Source organism: Eublepharis macularius, chromosome 7 (assembly GCF_028583425.1).
Source record: "Eublepharis macularius isolate TG4126 chromosome 7, MPM_Emac_v1.0, whole genome shotgun sequence".
In the NCBI taxonomy this organism is placed as follows: Eukaryota; Metazoa; Chordata; class Lepidosauria; order Squamata; family Eublepharidae; genus Eublepharis; species Eublepharis macularius.
In genome coordinates this window covers 82,611,704-82,632,620 of record NC_072796.1, presented here as the reverse complement: position 1 = coordinate 82,632,620, position 20,917 = coordinate 82,611,704, and the positions used below count along the sequence as shown (strand labels likewise).

The window sequence follows — 20,917 nt, the reverse complement described above, 5'->3', positions numbered from 1 at the left end:
AAGGTTTAAGCATAGCAATTTCCAAGTTGTATGTTGTAGAGTTGGTATGCAATATATTACAGATATAGTTTTTAACCTACACTTCTATCTTAGGCAGAGTCAGATATGCAAAGCACAATAAAATTTGAGTAGGTTAATTAGCATTTAGTAAAGCTTTGCTTTACAAACTAAAGATATGAGGTAACCTTCCAAATTCTCGTACATAACTGCAAGTTTAACCAGGAAGAGACTCACACTGCAATTTAAAAAGACAAAAATGCAACAACATGACAAGGCAGTGAAACTAACTCAATCTGCTACATACAAGCATACATAACACTCCCTTTAAAAGCCTGTTTTAATCTTTGGATACTAAAAGGAAGCATGAGAAAGAAAGGAAACCTCAACATGGAGATCACTAGTTGTAATTTCACAAGAGCCTGACTAAAAAGGTGAGTGGGACGGTACAAGTCAGACTTACAGAAATCGATGGGACTACTTTCCAACATCTCAAAATATAGACAGAAAATAAGAACACTACGCTCAACACCTCACGTTAAGAAAAATAAGACCTATTCTTAAAGTAGCAGTCAGGGCAAACAATTTTGGTATCTTTCAGCAAATGCAAGAGACCAGAAGGGAAATGATCTGGTTCAGTCTTCTTATACAGTACAAGTGAGGAGTTGCAGGAGAGTGACTCATAGAATTCTGTGAAGCTGACAAACTGTTCATTGCTAATGCTTCAGAAAGATGATTGTGTACGTGGAAATCACTGGGTGACCAATACAGGAACCAAACAGATTACATAATTGGAAGCAGAAGATTGAGAAACTCTATTCTTTCTGCTAACACAAGACCAGGAGCTGATTGTGACACAGATCATGAGTTGCTAATATCAAAAATTAGAATAAAGCTGAAGAAAAACACTAAAAGAATCATAGTACCAAAATACAATCTAAATAATATTCCTGAAGAATTTAAAGACCATGTAAAGAACAGGTTTGCATGCTAAGTTTGATTGTGAACCAGGAGAACTATGGGATGAAACCAGAGATATTATCAAGGAAGAATATACAAAGGCTATTCTTGTAGCCAAAATAAAGGAGAAGCCAAAATGGATGACTGAGGAAACTCTTAAAATTGCTAAAGACAGACGAGAAGCAAAAGCAAAAGGTGACAGAAATAGTCAGAATTCTAAATGCAGCTTTTCATCAACTTGCACACAGAGACAAAGAAATCTATTATAATAACCAGTACAAAGAAATAGAAGACAACAATAAGAGGAAAAACAAGAAATCCATTCCACAAAATCCAGGAAATCAAAGGGAAATTCAAGCCACAGCTCGGGATGCTGAAAGATCAGCATGGAAATACAGTATCTACTCAGGACAAGATAAAGGAAAGATGGAAACAATACACTAAAAAACTATACAGAAGAGATGGAAGGATAACAGTTACCTTTGAAGAAGAATATTTTGATGAAGAACTAGAAATCTTAGAAAGTGAAAACGTTTGAAAAACAGCTTTGTACAAATGATGAACACGTTATTTCCAAAATGTACAAACTTTTGTTGAAATTTGAAATGGAAGAAGACTGTTTGAAAGACTGTATGGTAAAATGGGCCAACAATTTTGGGTATGATATACAACTGGACCAGTGGGAAAATATGTGGATAAAGGGGCTTAAATTCACTTTGTGTTTCACACTAAAAGAAATTTAGCAATGTATGATAATTAATTAATGAAAAATATTAAATAATTAATATATTAATATTATCTCCCTACCTGTTCAACCTCTATGCAGAGGATATCATAAGGAAAGCTGGATTACATGTAGGAGAAGGTGGAGTGAAAATTGCTGGAAGGAACATTAACAATTTGAGATACGCAGATGACACCACATTACTGTTGGAAAATAGTGAAGACTTGAAATGACTACTGTTGAAGGTTAAAGGAGAAAGCACCAAAACAAGGTTACAGCTGAACATCAGAGGACAAAAGTAATGACTACTGAGGAATTACATAATTTTAAAGTTGACAATGAGGAAATTGAAATTGTTCAAGATTTTCTATTTCTTGGCTCAATTATCAACCAAAAGAGAGAATGTAACCAAGAAATCAGAAGTGCCTAAAAAGAGGTGTAATGGGAAAAGAGTGCTATATTGAAGTCAGAACATCTAAGCTGTAAAGTGAAAGCTATGATGGAACCTTCTTAAAGTAACGTAAGTCTGAAACTACCAAACTCTCTCTTTTATGATCCGTAACTTCTGAAACTAAGCTTTAAGAAGATTATTGTGCCTACTGCTTATGAAATATTCTGTTCTACAATCAAAAGTTACCTCAGCTTTTCTTTCCCTTGCCTACCTATTTACCAACCCTGCCCATTTAATAAATCTGCTATTTCCTTTTGAACTTTTCTCAGTCTCTACTGCCATTTCATTTAAAGAAGACGGGGGCTTTTGCTTCTCCCCTACCAAATATTTGAGCTGGGATATAAGCCATAAATATATGTTTTAAAGTGTGGGACAAAAGGAACTTAAAATTATGCCCAGAAACATGCTACCATAGGCTACTCAGCAACAGTAACCAATCTTGCCCATTTTGGAGGAAAAATTTGCCTCACAGTGAGGGACTGAGAGGGCCATTTGTCACAGATTGCCATAGATCGGAGGTGACTTAGCAGCACATAACACACACACAATGTTTTTATGATGGGCTGGGATTTTAATTCTGGATGTTAATTAGTATCTTTTAATGTATTGTTTTTATTATTTTTATTTTATATGATGCCTGAGGCAGGTTCTTCGAGATAATTTCCCCCCTAAATAATAAACAAACAAAGAAAGAAATGCAATAGTCATTTAAGGCTAACCTCTGAGCACTCACATAGTACAAATTCAACAGTCTACCTTGCCAAGTTATGAACTTTTACAAAGATATTTGGAGTGAGTCACCATTTCACCATAAAGGATACTAAGGTATGATGGATTATTACGCATTTGTGCTGTCCTGTATTAGCAACAGAGTATTATGGAACAAACCAGAGCTCAAAACAGAGGAAACAGTTGAGAGTAGCTAAGGAGGAGTATGCACAGTGAAGAGAGTGACAGTGGCAAATACTGCTTACATGTTTTGGCCCTCTCCATCCTCTTTGATAGCTAGGCTCAAGCAATGTACCCACTGGTTTCACTGTCACTGTGAGCAGTGGCATGGACCACAAATACTGGCAAGGAAGATTAGTAGGCCTTTGTCATTAAGACTAGCCAGGTAAGTGGTTAACAATGTTGCTTCCAGCTACTTCTTGCACTTGGGGTTGTTGGTGAGATGGATGACCTGGCATAGCAGAAGCAATGGTGTTATGCAAAAGCAAAAACCCAGTGAACTGGAAACTATCAGCAGTGGGGGTGCTAGGAAGAGACTGTAAACACAACATATAAGTACTAGTGAAAAACTGTAAGTAGAAGTCTTCTGTAGAAGACTTTAAATATCTGTATTCAGTAAGTGTAACCTCCCACTCATAGCTGTCTGTACCTTAGAGCTAGATAACAGTAAGGAAGTCCTCAAGTACCAAATGCCCTTGTGCTATCTAAATTGGACAAATGTGTCAATCTCTGTGTGAAAGAATCAATGAACACAAATCAAACTTAAAAAAATCACAATGTCCAGAAAACAGAGGGGGAACGTTTTAATCTCCCTGGGGATACTATTACAGATTTGAAAGTCACTATTTTATCAAAAAAAGAAAAGAAAAGAAAAGAAAAGAAAAGAAAAGAAAAGAAAAGAAAAGAAAAGAAAAGAAAAGAAAAGAAAAGAATGCCCTTCAAAGAGAATATGCAACATGAAAGTGCTGAATTAGAACACATCAAGAAAATAAACTACACAAATGGAGGAGAAGAGAATGTCCTCTTAAAACAGAGACTACTCTCTACAATCTCTAATAGCTCTACAGGACCCACTTTTTAGCGATTTTAGTTGGCTGTTCTTAATGTGTTTACCAGAATATAACTTTGTACCAGTATCAGTTAAATTTCACATAAATTTCCAACTACTTCTCTCTGAGAATAGATTTAATCACTTTGCTTATATTTGTAGCTGCTAATCCTGTTCTAGTCACTTACACCAGTGAATTCTTACTTGAAAGATTCACACCTTCTTTCTACTCCAGCCAATCCCTTTCCCTCCTACATAAAGCATATACTCATGACAGATTTCACACCTAACCTTTCTGCCTGAACTCCTTTTTAATGTAACCTTTGTAATCTTCCCTTTAGAAGAATTCTTAGTTTGATCTCCCTCCACATATCTAAAGAGGGCAGCTGTGACTCAAAGTGCATATAGAAACAAATGTTGTTTATTCTTAAGGTGCCATTGGACCTTTGTTTTATTTAACACAGCTACCCCCTTGCAATTCACATCCCCAGCCACTCTTCCTTTTTCAATTACTCAAGTGGCTTAAATTCTCTAGGGAAAAGTATAGTTATTGGGACCCACATGGATATGTCAGTTGCTACTTATAGCGTTAGCTACGTACCATTCTCAACATTTGCCAACCGATGCAGAAGTGGTAACCAGACCAGACACTGTGGTGGAGGATCAGACATAAGTGTGTCCAAGAAAGCATTCAATGTGACTTTTTTCTGTTTACAGGGATAAAGAAGAAACAATTCAATAGCACAAAAGGGGTTTAATTTTACTCAAGAAAAACCCCCAGGTATGAACAGAAAAATAAGCACAGACCCCCTCAGTATTTTAAACCTTCACTTAAAAGTATATTGTAGTAGGGTTTAAAGACGGAGGGCACTGTTTTAGGTAGCTGTATCTGACGAAAAGATGCATCTGACAAAGAGAACCATGATTCTCGAAAGCTTATGCTATAGTAAAGTTGGTTAGTCTTAAAGGTGCTACTGGACTCTTTTATATTTAGGTAGCTGTAAAATCCAGTCATTCTTATATCAGTGTCATTGGTTCAACAAGGATGAAGGCTACAGCTCAATGGCAGAGTGTGTCCTTTGCATACAGAAGCTCCCAGGTGTAATCCCTGGCATTTCCAGTTAAGGAATCTCAGTTAGCAGGGCTAGGAAATGCTTTCAGGAGACCATGGAAAGCTGCTGTCACTGGATAAACCAATGGTCTGATCCAGTATAAAGTAGCTTCTGTGTTTGTGTAATTGTTACATAAGTGTCTAATAAAAATAAAAAGATGTAAAAAGTTTCCTTAGTCTACCAAAATAAAAAATAAGTTAAAATCATCCCACACTGTGAAAGCCTTTTTGATAGAGTGTGGTATTAGACACTTTTGTTAGTCATCAGCTGAGTGGGTTGAATGTCCCTTGACACAGCATCTGCACTGACTTATGCTGAACTTGTTGATTTACACTGTCATGGACCTACCCTGCACGAGTTTGCTCAGAGCCAAGCTACAAGTGACGCCTGACACAGGTTGGACACTTGTCAGCTTCCCTCAAGTTTTGATGGGAAATGTAGGCATCCTGGTCTTGCAGCTGTAATGGAGAGCCAAGCTGTAAAACCAGGACGCCTACATTTCCCATCAAAACTTGAGGGAAGCTGACAAGTGTCCAACCTGTGTAAGGCGTCACTTGTAGCTTGGCTCTCATTTATCCCACTCTGACCTGGGAAGAAGTGAGGTTAAGAACAGCTGCTGGTTTGTTCTAATAAACTTGCCCTTTGCAGGGTTCTAGAAGGGATTTGAGAGTATCCTGTCCTGGTTCTGTCTCTAAAGCTCTCATATATGGAACATTTGATTATTTCTGAGTTGGGTTATGATCTAGAAGAAATTGAGTTCTAAAAGTTTGAGAAATGCTGCTTTATTGGCTATTTTTGCATCTTGTTCTATAGCCCCATGTACTGGTCATTTTTGAGAAGATAAACTGTATTTCTCAAACAGACAAACAGACAATGCACTAGATATTTAATTTGTCTTTGTAGCTAAATTATTTCATTAAAAACTGTGTAAGAGTAACAGAAAATTCAAATAACTTCCTCTTACGACCAAACTAGACATGAAATGAGAGATGTGTTTGCAGTCTCCCAACAGCTGTTTTTTCTTTTGTAAAACTAAAAGGAAGCTGCAAGGTTCTGTGAATATGATAGAAACAACACAGCGAGGGGAATAGATGCCTAATCTTTTCCCCTTGGACAATTTTTCTGGTCAAAATCATCCTTCCCAAGCTGCTTTTATGCCTGTAAGCCAAAAGTTATGGAGATCACTGTTGCTGCTCTGATAAAATTCAAAGCTCCACATTCTGGCAGTTATACTTATTTTATTGGAAACCTTTGCAATTAATTTATAAAAAAAAATCAAAATCCCATGAAACTAGCACTGTATATCATTGTTGGAAGAAAGAAAATTTCAGATGATTCCTTTTTCTCTACCTGTTGAGAAAAACAGGATTTTGCTGATTGCTCTGTGTAGCCAAAAGAAGGACCTTCGAAGACTGCAGTGGGAAGCTTAAGAACTTCTCGTAGAAACATGTCATATCTCCCATAAACCATTACACCACTGGAGTCTGAAATCATGGAGAAAATATCTGACGGAATAAAAGGGTAAAAATGAAAATGTATTTAGTCTAAGCCACTCTTTAGAAATCCAACAGGGTGAGAGCTGAACTGGGTATTGCTATCCATGCATTGGTTGCACCCAGATTTGATTATATGCAATATATGTGGAGTTGTCCTTAAAAAGTGTTCAGAAACCCAAGTTGGTTCAAAATATAGTAAACAGGATGTAGTTTGTGGAGTGCTATCATGATATAATCATTGAAAGATGTTTAATTGCTTCTAGTTTGTTTCCAGATACAATTCAAGGTGCTAATTTTGACATAAAAAGCCCTAAATGGACTGGGACATGAACATCTGAAGGACAAACTTCTGCAACATAAACCTGTCCATATCAGACATGGGAGTCTTTCCTTGAAGCCGACTCCAAACAATGGCCTATTCCACATGGCACACTTTAAGCCGGCGATGCTGAGCATTCACACCAATCAGTGCTGAAACGGCTTGGGGTCCCATCATTTGGCACTGCACAACCTCAAGGCAATTTGGTGTCTGCTGATGAATTGAGATGTCTGTTCGGAACCGCATTTTGTGGGAGCTAGAGCTGATGTCTTTTCTTTTTTAATTCGCATGCTTGGTAACGTTGCAATGTTGGAACTCTTACCCCTTGCCTGTATTTGCTGATTGGGCTGTCCCCTGCCCACTGGAGAGGCAATTGGTGGCGGAGTTCTTGGGAAAAATATGTACTTTTCATGCTTGTTCTACTCTCATTTTTCGTTAAAAAGCTAAGCCAGGAAAGGGTTAAAATGCTGCTGCTTCATTCCCTCCAGCAGCTTCCCTGTAGCTTTGTTTTGCAAATGGCTGTGCAAAATGCTTATTTTTTTCCCTCTTTGGCATAAGGAGAAGATGCTGGGAGGGAGGGGAAAGCAGCCATTTAATCCTTTCCTGGCTTTTAAAGACAGGAAGAATTAGTAGTAATGTTACAACACATTCTTAGCTTTGAAAAAAAATATGAGTGTGCTCATACCACCATGGGAGGAAGGAAGAGGCAGCCATTTAACTCTTTCCTGGCTTTTAAATCCAGCAGGGAATAAACAGCAACGTTAGGACTAGTTCCTGGCTTTGAAAAAAGAGAGACTGTGCGTATACCTGGGAGGAAGAAAGTGAATGGAGAAGCAGTTTTATGACCCTTACCTCAATTTACTGATAAAACTGGTGGAAAAGGAGTTCAGAGAGCTGAGGAGGGTGGGAGTGCTTATCGGTGGACAGATCAATCAACTCCTGGGGAAAGGAAGAGGGGGGCACAAGAAGCAGAACGGGTGCTTTTGATTCTGCATGGATATAACACATACCAGCAGTGACTGGGCAGTGGCTTCAAAAAAACCCACAGAATGTGAGCAGGGGGGAAAATGGGGAAAAGATGGACAAAAACCATTTCTGCTTCCCATGACTCCCTTGAACATGCAGAACTCTGGAGTACAGAAACACTGTAATGTGACCATGCGGAAAACACCAATAAATGTGCTTGAAGAAAGTTCTTACTGATATTGATTCATATCAATGTTACTGATATGACTTAGTTACTTAGTAGGGTGGCCTGTTACTACTGCTTTCCATAGAAAGGAACAAAAATCCATACAATACAGACAATCATACAAAAAGACTTACATCTTAATTTGTCCATGATCTTTCCCCCACAAAGTGTTGCCAAAGCCATTTTGACAGCAAACACGGAAATTTTTCCATGTCCTTCTCTAAACAAAACAAATATATCAATAAGGAAAGAATGTTACACTGTTAAATAATGTAGTTCTTAGACTTATACATGAAATTACTGCAATTCTACAACACCATTTAAAAAGTATACAAAATAAAAATCTCAGCAGGATCTCAGCAGGATCTCAGCAGGATCTGATTTTATTATGCACAAAAGTTAGTGTCCTCAGTGAGAAACACACCTCTGTCTTCCCTTTGGAAGACTATAAAAAAACTCTGAGAACTTCTGGCATGCAACATACAGGTGCATCTTTTGCTACAATTTCTGCTATAGGTCAGGACTAGAGATGGGCATGAACCGAAATACGAACCAAAATTCATGATGAACCAGGCCAGTTCGTGGTTCGTGAACCAGCAGTTTGTCAAGTCCCATTTCTGACGAACTGCCATGAACTTTAGGCTGGTTTGTTTGGTTCATTTTTCAGTTCATCACTGCAGACAGCCTGGCGCTGATCAAACAGTTTCCTAGACAACAGGAGATGGACTTCCTGCAGACCTTCTGCTGACCCAGAAGTGACCTTCTGCTAACCCGGAAGTGGTGATCTGCTGACCCGGAAGTGCCATTTTCACGAACCAAAATGAACTGATTCATGAACTGGGGCAGGTTTGTGAAACTTCATGGTTCGTGGAACATGACGAACCACATGGTTCTTTTTTTCTGGTTCGTGTCCATCTCTATTCAGGACCAATCTAAAGGAACTCAAGAACTGAGAAGGTTGTTTCAGTAAAACGGATGTTGATTTTGACATACAGAAATAGAAATTGCATTTACTTTTAGTGGCATGTTCTTTGTCATGGCTTCTTTAGGAGGGAGAAATTTAAAGGGGGAAGCGGTAGAAGTCCTTAATTCTTTGTTCAAAATTGCCCCCTGCCAGCCACTTTCTAAATGTGTTTATAATGATACACCCATCTCAAGCCTCATGATAGAAAAGTATCTCGTGGCTGGTTTGAATGAGAAAAATATCAAGTAAGGAAAGAATTAAGTACTCACTTCTATACTGTTCCAAATCCCTCACTTCTGAAACTTTGTATGTAATGGGTTGGATCCAGACTAAATTTTCTGCTCAAGCAAAGTTTTTACCTCCCTGTTCCCACTGATCTCTACAAAATGCTGCTCCTGGCGGAGAGGGGACCCTCAGAGAAAGCAGAAGAGGCAAACTGGAGGCATATAGCAAAAAAGAGGAATTGGTGGAAATTAGGTGGAAATTTAGTATTGACCCAATCCAATATGTACAAGTTCAGGATCTAAAATCTGGAAGTTGCAAAGTGAATGGATAATGCTCTGACTCCCAGTTTAGCATTAATTGTTTTATGTAAAAATAAATAAAAGGCAAACAGAAATGACTCTGCTTTTTGAAGACAATGGATAAATTATCTGAAGATGTGCATTTGAACTACTACAGGTTTAATTACTCCCCCTTAGAGAAAAAGTTGTGAACAGCAGATGTATAAACTTCTTTGCACCCCACAGCCAGAGGCTTTTCCTACAGTTGAATATTTCTGAGAGCAGACAAAATATTAAAGGAATATTTTGCATTCATGAGTTGCAGGGGTGTTGTTGTTGTTGTTGCAAGTGCTGCATTTTGATTCGATGGGTTTGGACTAGGGTTACCGGACCCCCGCCCAGGACGGGGGATCCCCCATTTTGAACCCCCTCCCCCTGCCTCCAGGACAGTGGGCAGCGGGGGAGAAAATGGCTGCCAGCAGGGGACACTCTAGGACTCTCCTTACTCCTAATCTTTATGGTAGTCATAGAGTTATAGGCTAGAGCATCACTGTTCCATTAAAAGTTAGTGTGAAGCCTCATCTGCACTTAGTTTCGGGAAGCCAGCAATGAGGTAGGTTTCTGGGTTTTTTCTTACCAAGTTTCCCCGCTGGAGCCCATACCTGGTCAGTTAAGAAACTCTCACAGTGAGTGAGAGAGAGGAAGAGGGAGGGAGAGGGCGGTGGGGGGGAAAGCAGTCCTCAGTCTTTTCCCCAGGGTGCCTTGTGGCTGTCTCTGTGTAGGCACATGCATTCTGCTGTCTTAAAATTAGCACTTGGTGTCTGCAGCAGCCAGCAAAAGATCATTAGAAGAGAGGTTGGTTTCTCTTTCACCAAGTCTTCTGCTGGAGCCTGTGCTTGTCCTCAGTCTCAGCTAAAATGGTGTGTGTGTGTCTGGGCTGGGCTATGGAGGTGGAGGACAGTCCTCAATCCCTTCTCCAGGGCGCTGGTGGCTTTGTAAGTGTGCATTTGAGCACGCTGCAGCTACAGCCTTAAAATTCCCGCCCCATGCCTGCAGCCATGAACAAAAGATCTTCAGAAGAGCTCTCAGCTGGGGCAGCCCTCTGGCCAGGACTGGAGAAGGGTGGTGAGCTTTTGAATCATTAGTTCCCCATGAGAGTGACTTTTTAAAAAACTTGGTATGTATAGGGGGGAGGGAGAAGTTTCCCTCCGTAGTTACCCTTCCCTTTTTTATCTCCAACCAAGCCTGTGGGGAGGTGAGATTTCTTTCTTCACTCTCTAAAGACAAAAGGAAGAACGACCTTCTGTTTCTTCCTACTGACCAGTGTTGTATTTAGTAAAGGAAGAAACTGGGCTGGTCTGACTCCCCTTCTAAGTGCACTTTTAAAAGGCAGATGCTTTCTTTGTGGACTTCAAACTGGTTTGTTGTACTAATTACTTCCAAGCAACAGGAATGAGCCATGTCTCAGTTTGTGGAGCAAATAGAGTGGGAGGGAGTGATATTAGAGGAATATGGAAATCTGTTTGGAATGGTGTCTTATTCTGGTATCTCTGTGAGTGGAGGAGTTGGTTATCTCAAGCTTACACATATTACCTTACTCTTTAGATGAGGCAGATTATGTAACTTTTTCTGTACTGAGAGTTAAATGTAGTCTACTATAAGACCAAATCTTCTGTTTGCATAATATTAGCTGCCCCCGCCCCAGTCTTACTATAGCTTTGTTTCTGTGGCTTCAGCCATTTTCAGCCCCCTTTTGCCATTTTGGGCCCTGAATGGCCAGGATTGGGTCCAAAATTAGGGTAACATAAAGTAGACAAAGGACTTTATTTGTGTGTGTGGAATTATACATGGTTTGATAATGTAGGATTCTGTTTTCTCTCAGTAAGCATAACATTTAATCCCAGCCAAAAGAAGTATAAGTGGAGGAGGGGGTTTATAAAAATAATAACTTTTGAAATTGTAACAAAAAAAACCCAAATGTGGGATGTTAGGTTTTGGGCTGTGGTCCCACAGTAGAGCATCTGCTTGGCATGCAGAAAGTCCCAGGATCAATCCTTGGCATCTCCAGGTAAAAGGATTAGGTCATAGGTGATGTGAAAGACCTCCGCCTGAGACTCTGGAGAACCACAGTCACTCACAGTAGATAATCATGACCTTAATGAACAAGGGTCCATTTAGTATAAGGCAGCTCCATGAGATCATGACAGTAAAACATGTTGTGTGTTGGCTATATGAACATACTACAGTGAATTATACAGTTTTCCTGAATGTTTCTAGATCAAGATGGGAAGCCCTGTTAGTCTATCTGTAACAGTGGAAAATAACAAGAGTCCAGTAGCACCTATAAGACTCACAAAATTAGTGGTAGGGTATGAGCTTTCATGAGCCACAGCTCACTTCTTCAGATACCAAAGAAGTGAGCTGTGGATCAGGAAAACTCATACCCTACCACTAATTTTGTAAGTCTTATAGGTGCTACTGGATTCTTGCTCTTTTCCACTGAATGTTTCTGTTATTGTAATGACTTCTAAACCAAGCTATTACAACAGTGTGTGTGTGAGGAGTGCTTCAGCAAGAGCTTCCAACAGGACAACAGCCTGAAGAGTTCAAGCATACAGGCAAGAGCTTATATAACAGATGGAGTGGATGACAATATCTAATGGCGCAATCCTGTACATGTCCACTCAGACCTAAACCCTATTCTATTCAATGGGGCTTACTTCCAGGTAAATAAACATAGAATTTCAATGTTAAATTCCTAATACAAACCAATTTTAATTCACAAATATGCAAGCGCATTTGCTACTGGAAGATTAAAATCCCAGTTTAACCAGAATTCAGCTCATATAGGTCCAGTGTTCACTGGGCTTTAAACTCCTATCACTGTATTGGAATAGTGGCTTGGTGGCAGAATTCTAATTATATTGAAATCCAGCTATTCCTTCTCTAAATGGCTGCTGCCTTAGTCAGAAATCAGTTCCGTTGTTTTAAATGAAACGTACTTCTGGGACAGGTTGAACAACAGAAGACTCAGCTGTGGTGCAGTCAGATAACCCACCAGTCAGGCTCACACATGTAGGGGAATGAGGTGAGAGAAACCTATAGAATGGACTGCAAGTGAAGGATCATTGAGAATCACACTGTGGCATGCTCTCCCATGTTGACCCCCTGCAAGTAGAAAAGTAGCTCAGCAAGAAAAGGGGCAAACTTTTTCCTGCTAGCTTTCTGTTTGCATGGATTTTTGTGATATTACATGAAAATATGGCATCAGTTCACTGGTTTGGGGAAAGCAAGAACTATTAGTCCAAGATTTCTCCCAGGAAAACCATTAAAATATTGGTCAGGGCTGGGTGGTGTAAAACATGGAATTTAAACTTGACTTTTGAAAAGAGGGAGGGAGTTCACAGGAAGGGGTGGGGCATGGGACCTTGACCTGGAAGTGATGTCACTATCTGTGATCATTTGACCTGGAAGTGATGTCACAGGATGTGACACCATAAAGTAACACCACATCCTTTCTAAGCACCCCCCCCCTAATTCTCCAGGTTTTCCACGACAGGGACCTGGCAACCCTAGTTTGGACACTGTTTTATCTAGGTCATTTACATGTATACCTCTATACTTAGATTAATTGTGAATTCAATTTACAAACACACACAGAGCGAGACACAACATGACTGGATGAATAAATGGGAACCAGGATGTTCTGATGCTCCTACAGCTTGGAAATTCTCACAGCAGCTCTGCTGTACACTGAAGGTTACTCTTTTTAATAGTCCTAACTAAGCATTCATGAGCAAAGTCCAGCTCCTTAAGAAAAAAAAATTAGCTTGTGGCAGCTGCAAGCAAAAACATTCAATTCTGCAATCTTTGATATGAAGCTTTAAAAGGAAAAACATCTTTATGGGAGGACTAAACAAAGAAACTGCCTTGCTAGTAGAGATGGATGAGAGAAAATAAATTGATTTACATGTTATTCAATGTATTCTCAGAGCTCTCTACAGGATGGATAACACCCTGAGAAGCAACAATGCCTCCCAGTTTAGTATGTCTAGTCAACATTCACATAGCCTATTAATCAGAAACCTTCACTTTTCATTGTATGATTACATTCAGGGCCCAAGCAACATTACTTTCAACCCAGTACAAATCACTAATACAACCTCTTCATCCCATCTCCTACATTACAGCAGCCCTGACAGACAGATGTCTAATTCATTTTTGAATGACATAAATAGACCATATCATGTTCAGAGGCTTGCAACTAGGCCACACCTTCCTAGACTCTTGGGCCCTGGTTATGCTAACCTTAGCAATCACAATGACATGAGAGATGCAGAACTTTTCTCTGTTTTTAATGCACTGTACATGGATATTACAAATATATCCAAAAAACATGTAAAAGGAGGCAGGACAAAGGGCTGAGCAGCCTTTTTGTAATTTCCCTAACATGCTACCCTTACTCTTTTAAGAAAAGAATTGCTTAACGCACTGCTGTCTGGAACATTTTATGGTAAACTACCATTTGTATTTATCTATGGTTTATGAGATATCCACAAAGAAATTTAGGCCACTGGCACTCTAGCCTACAGCTCCAGAAATACTAGGAGCATCATTTCATGTCTAAACCAAATTTTGGGAGGGTCACAAAACAAAATCCACATATGGTGAAAAACCTTTTGTGTATTTGCAAACAAAAATCCCATTTTGTTATCAGTGTCAGAATCTCATAAGATACAATCTCATAAGATGGTTCAGCAAAAGACAGTGAATTATCTAGATTCTTTTTAAAAATAAACTCCTTTATATGGTGAGAAAATGCTTCAGCTCGAATAACAACAAAGTATGTTCCCTCTCTCCTTTTATATGTATCTAATGACGTTGTTATTTTGAGAAGAAATAGAAATTCTATAGAAACTTGTGGCAGCTTTTAATACCGTCATTATAAAAATGAACTCTGATCCATAGCAAGTTGTTGATATTTTCAATTTAATAACATTTTCTGAGAAAATTAATTGGAATCAAGCAGTTATTTCACCAAACAGACCATGTGTGCAACAAACAAATGTCTGAGCTGGACATTCTGCAGGCATCACCTCCATTCAACTTTAGAAGAACTTTGGCAACTTGTATAACTCTAGGAAATACAATAACCTGGAGATCTTCTAGAACTACAACTGATCTCCAGATGACAGCGATCAGTTCTCTTGGAGAAAATGGCTGCTTTGGAGGGTGGAATCTATGGCATTATAACCTGCTGAGATCCCTCCCCTTCCCAAACCCCACCTCCCCTCCAGCTCCACTTCCAAATCTGCAGGAATTTCCCAGACTGGGTATAGCAATTCTAAAGATAGATGATTAGATTTGTATTTTCTGGGTTGGATCCTATGCATTGTTCTAGTCATGTAAGGAACACTGCCGTTGATACAAGATATCTACTCAGTTCTCCCCACTGGAGACTCCTTTCACTCTCTCTGCTATTCCCAATGTCCAGATTGACCTCTCCACACAGAAAAAGGATTTCAGGGAGCACAATAAGCTGCAATTGAAAGGAGAAGGCAGGAAAATTCTTTTCCATGAACTCTACTTAGCTTACAATGTATAGGATCCAACTGTGTGTAATTATTGTTGCATCTTTCTAAATCATAAACATACACCAAAGCAAGCAGTTTCTGTTTCTAAGGAAGCAGTGGGCAAATTAAAACCTAGGGGACCCGTCTGGCCTGTGTAAATTGTTCATTTGGCCTGTTCTGTCAGGAACATCAGTCTGCCAAACTGCCCATTCAGCTATCAGGTCAATGCTCCCCAAACAAAACACTATTAAGCAACTGGAGGGTAAAAGGCTTGGGTATCTGCTCACAGCAGGCAGAAACTTCTATGTGAATCCTAGGCAAGCCAGAAGTGGCAGGGGACTGCTAACATCAGAACCACGAAGAGCTGCTGTTCAACTCAGAGCCCAAGTGGGCAGAGACCCTGATGTGGCTCTCCCATAAAAGAACTTGCCTGCCCCTGCTCTAAGGGAAGAGTTATATATCTATATCCTTAGAGGGAAGGAAATTTGGAATATCTAAGCTAGCTGAGTAAGACTGAGCTGAACACCTGCCTCTCCCCTTTTTGCAAGTATATGAATTGTGGGCTCAGACAGAGGCGTTAAAAAAGCTGGGCTCACAAGTAGAGATGGGCACGAACAGCAATATGAACAAAAAAAAGCCACAAACAGCCCAATCCGCTGTTCGCAAGGAAGCTGTTTGTGAGGCCCCGTTCCTGGCGAACATGTGTTCGTTCCAAGCCCTCTTTGTGGAGCTCATCAGTCGTTGGTAAAGCCAGACAGTCTGGCGCCTTTCAATCAATTCCCCTGGCAACATAGGCATGGACTGTCTGAACTCTGTCTGAACTCCTTCTGCCTTTCCTTCTGGCTTGTAACCCCTCAAAGTAGCTTCCAGCAGACAGTTCTGTTTTTCCACTGTGAAGAGAACATGACACGAAAGGGGGAGACCCATGGATCATGTCTTTCCCAGGGTGCAATCTCTCTGGAACTTGGGGGGGGGGGTCTTCAGAGGACAGTGAAGACTATGTCCCCTGCAAATTTGGTGGGTATTGGACATTGGGAAGGTCAGTTCGTAACCGCTCAAAGTAGCTTCGAGCAGACAGTCCAGTTTTTGCCACTGTGAAGAGAAAATGACATGAAAGGGGGAGACCCATGGACTCTCCTTTCCCCTGCTCAAGTTCGGCTAAGTCCCAAGGGGGCTGTTCTGGCTCCCACGAACCTCCAACTACGAACATTTTCGTGAACATGTCATCCCTGTTCGTGGATGGCAACAAACAACGAACATCTTGTTCATTTTTTTTCCTGTTCGTGCCCATCTCTACTCACAAGGACTGTGGGTGAGTTTTCTGCACACACAGTGGAGCTTTACACAACCTCTATTCTGGCAATTTCCATCTGGCAAGCTAACCCCAAATCCAGAACATCTTCAGAATAGTTAGAGATGCCCTAATGCACATTGAAGCAAAAATCCATGCCCACAAATCTCTTGTGAGCCTACATATAACATGAAAAATATCTCTTAATTACAATCTGTACAATACTTTTTACACAAGTTCTGTACTTGGGTAAACCTCAATACAAAGGGTGAAACAATTATTATATGGAGGAACACACACACTGCTTGGATCAGTTTCTGTTCAGCAATCATATGCATTGAAACGCGAATCCTGCATAAATATAGCTGCACTATGCAAAACAATTTTTCATTTCCACCAATAGGAATAATTTAGAAACATCAAAAACTACAGTACAAGAATAAATGGCTGTACTAAAGTGACACATGTTAAATATTTGAAAGGTAGGGCTTGACTTTATTGCTTCAGTTTTAGACAGACTGAATAGATTTTTTTTGCAGTCAGAATCTATGAGTGAGTTTTGTACATGGTACTCAGTCCCTGCACATCCTCTTCTGCTAAAACTTTTGAATGCCCAAAGTACTCAGTCCCTGCACATCCTCTTCTGCTAAAACTTTTGAATGCCCAAAGGCCAATTGAAAACTATGGATCTTGCACAAATGGAATTTTTAGTAGAAAAGGATACATGGTTCATAGCAGATGCTATTTAGCGTGCATGGAACTTGTTCATAGGATTCAAACCTCACTGTTTTGCATAAATTAACACTGCACCCTATGGCTAATTGCACAAGTCCAGATTTCACACTAAAAGATCCATTTACCAGGAACTAAAACTATAGGCCTCTTTAGGATAGGAGTTTTACAGTTGTTGGGCCACCATGACTAAAGAATCCTGCTGTGTCCCTCTCCACCACCACTAGTTTTATCCTGAATAGAGAGGCCTATGCAGCTTAACCTTTCCAATTCCTGTTAAAAGAAGTGCTCATAAAGGGTGGGCTAACATTACAGCAAAGGGTTTTTAGGTCTCTTCCAGCTCTATATTTTATAACATTTTCCGGCACAGACTTCTGTATTCTGAAATTCTATGCTTCCACCTAAGCATTTCTAGCTCTCACAACTGTAGACAAATGCTTAGATATGTTTGATAAAGGCTCAATAGCAAGAGGACATATAAGGGATACCTTCTTGAGGTCAAGGTATGAGGTCCTTGTCCTTTCCCGTGGCAACTATTTCCTGGCTTATCCAAACACAGAGACCCTCTTGGGAGGGGCATTTGATGAATAGTGGCTTAGCTGAACACAGGAAGAGACCATTAAGGAAGCATTCACCACGGCTGCTGTGCTTTCCAGCCCATTCCTCCAACCTAGATGAACAGTCAAGGCAGTCATTGTAAGAGCTTCTGCCATTATTGAGAGAAGACAGGATGTACTTCTCTCATGTTTAAATTTGGGAATTATTATAATAACTATTTTATTTATTTTGCAGAGCTCACAAGAGTACCTGGTAAAAACCCTCCTCTTCCCTGTACTTAGGCATAGAGACAACTGAGGGCATGAGAGAAGGCAAAGCAAGACCTAACTCAAACAAGACTGAACTCTATCCATGAGAAAAGAAATGGGTGCTCACCTTTTTGAAAACCAGCCTCCTAATTCTGCCTGAAAATATATTAATCCTCTGCATTATGCTACAAGTTCAACAATGCTGTTTCTGTACCTACATAGCGCTGCACCAAATTTTTGCAAGCAATTCCTCCTTGTTCACCTTCTACATAGACTCTTGAGAAATCTGTGAACAGCCTTGACAGACTGTTTCTTTGGCACCATAAAAAAAAAAACTTGTTTCCTGACTCCATGATCACAGCCATTTGGCATCATGTTTCCATGTAAACGGTCAGATTTGATGATGTCACGAAATCAATTCAGAGTGAAGGAAGCATTTCAGATCTTTTCTCTGAACTAAATGAATGATAACAACACAGCCAAATCAGATTTGGCTATGTGACAATGGCACAAAACCAGCTCAGAGTAAGGGCAAGAATCATTGCCCTCATTTGGAATGGGTACCATTTTCACCATTCTAAAATTATTGAAAGGGGAAGTTACTTTTTTGAATTTACAGAAGTTTTCATAAGCCTTGGCCTTATTCATAAATTAATTCTGTTTCATATTCAGTTTCACAGAGTTTCTTTCACACTATGACAAGGATGCAAGACAAGGGCCCAGTCTGAATGTTAGATGCCTTTGTAATTTTTATACCTCCACATTCTTAGAGGTCTAAGATAGTATTCAAACAAAGCAATTATCAAGATGTTCCAAAAATATACATGGTAAAGTCCTAACTGGGCAGTGCCCACCTCAAAGGGAAAGTAGGAAACATGTTCGCATGTTCCAACACATTAAAACATTTTGTGTGTGGAAAGCTTGCATGCTGGGAGAAGGTTATAGCAAAAGCTGGAAGAAATTAGACAGTCTCAAGTGGAGTATTGCAGGTCAGAAGTCAGGAAACAGCAAAATGAAATCCTTGTTTGAGTTGGCTCTGAAATTCACTTACTTTTCATAATCCAAATACAGTTTTCTTGCCAGAATGCAATAGGAAATAATAATGACCAGCGGGCAACTTAAAGTCAAAGTTTGCTCCCTTTTGACTCACACTGGTAAACAAGCCCCTAAAGCTGCAGATCATGGGGTCTGTGCTAGAATGATAAAGTGAGCACTTTTTAATAGACAAGTTGGCTGGGGGGTGGGGGTGGGGGGTGCCTATCTCCAAAGCAAACAGACACTCTGATCTAGACATCCAGAAGGAAGTAGATGCTGAAATGTCTTGTCTACTTAAGTTTCCCTCTCATTAGGGCTGTTCGTTCTGCCTTGATAGAACTGTCAACTGTGACCATGCAACTTCTTGCAAATGTGCAATTTAAAAGCTCTAGTAGATATATAACACTACATATAAGTACAAAAGTTTGAGTTCAAAATTACAGCTACATTTTATTTTAAGAATTTATGATAAAAGTAACGCAGTTAGCATTTTTAGGATCCTTCTACTGATTTAGCCAAGGCATGTCTTTGATATTCTGCTCCCTACATAAAAATGCTAAAAAGCCTCCCCCTTCTCTTTCCCTTACTGGACTATCTGGGACTCCTTATTCATCTCACTTGGCTATATATTTCACTGAACCTCATTTCCGGATCTTCCATTTATTCCTTGGCCATTACAATCTCTAATTCCAAGCCTTGTGTCAGAACAGTTGCAACACTTCTGATTTACAGAATGCAAAATTTAAGTTGCTGCTACTCTACACCACTTAGCATTTTAAGACACAGGCTGAGTTATCTTAGAGTAGTACTTCAGTGGTGTGCCATTTCCTATCTAATGCAGACATATAAGTTGGTGATTTTAAGCCCCGCAGTACTGAACTCCAGAACAAAACATGCATTATGAATTATCTCTTTTTTTACAGCTTTAGGCTAGCTGTAGGTAGGTTATGGCCAGGGCTGGCGCTTCTGTTGAGGCAGAGCCGGCCCCCGCCTCGGGTGCTGAACTCTGAAGGAGGCACCATGCTCGCCCCCCAACGATCGATCAGCATTCCCTGCAGTGTGCGTGCTCCTGTGTGTTGCTCGCACAGGAATTCTCTCTTGGCGCAAGGCATTTCTTCTGGAGTGCAGAAGGGCAGCCCTGTCTTCCTGCTCATCCAACACCTGAGGAGCTTCAAGTTCAGCCCCATCAGCGGGGACATTTCTCTCTCTGCCTTTCCCCCCCCCCTCCTCTCTCTCTGTCTCAATTTAGGCCTCGGGCGAAGCTTCCGCAAGCAAGAGAGCCTCTAGCTGGCTGGGGAGCAGAGAGCTCCCGTCTGACCTTTTGTCCCCCTTGTTCCCTCCTTTCTTTATTGCTTCCCCCCACACCATGTACTAAAAGGAATGACAGGAGAATTGCCCATTGAAAATAACAGGAGAGGCTTGAAGGCCCATTGGAGATCATGGGAGCCAGGGATGCCAATTTACTTGCCTGGGCTCCATTGAAATGCATCACAACACAAAAAAAGTTACAAAGAAAATGTGGAATGGATTTTCTATAAAGGTCTCTGGGACCAGATGGAATACTCTGAGAGTGGAATGACAGCCCCCAGAGTGCAATGACGGTCCCCAGGAATAGAACCTGTGGTCAGGGACCAGAATGACAGGTTGAAGAGTGGAACGACTGCTCCTGGGAATAGGGTTAGGGCTCTGGGACTGGAATGACACCCCCTGTCATTCCACACCCACTGCTATTCCAGTCCCAGACCACTGATTCTTCTCTCAGGGACTGTCATTCCACGCTCAGGCCTGTGTTGATAGATCAAGATGGGTAGCCATATTTGTCTGTTGCAGTAGAAAAAAGCAAGAGTCCAGTAGCACCTTTAAGACTAACAAAATTTGTGGTAGCGTATGAGCTTTCATGAGCCACAGCACACTTCACTAATAGACTCTTGCTCTTTTTTTGTGTTGTAATGCATTTCAATGGAGCCCATGCAAGTAAATTGGCA

At 40.4% G+C, this 20,917-nt stretch overlaps 1 protein-coding gene across 6 annotated transcripts in view; it reads right to left on the bottom strand.

The window, feature by feature from the left end:
• DTNA (dystrobrevin alpha) overlaps window positions 1–20,917 on the bottom strand; it is a 236,753-nt gene that overhangs the window by 83,468 nt on the left and 132,368 nt on the right. For all 6 annotated transcript variants that reach the window (XM_054984554.1, XM_054984556.1, XM_054984555.1 and 3 more), the window contains exons 5-7: window positions 8,163–8,248; window positions 6,372–6,526; window positions 4,511–4,616 (exon numbers count right to left, since the gene is read on the bottom strand). In XM_054984554.1, coding sequence (XP_054840529.1) covers window positions 4,511–4,616; window positions 6,372–6,526; window positions 8,163–8,248 — 347 coding nt within the window. The remainder of the gene's footprint in view (window positions 1–4,510; window positions 4,617–6,371; window positions 6,527–8,162; window positions 8,249–20,917) is intronic.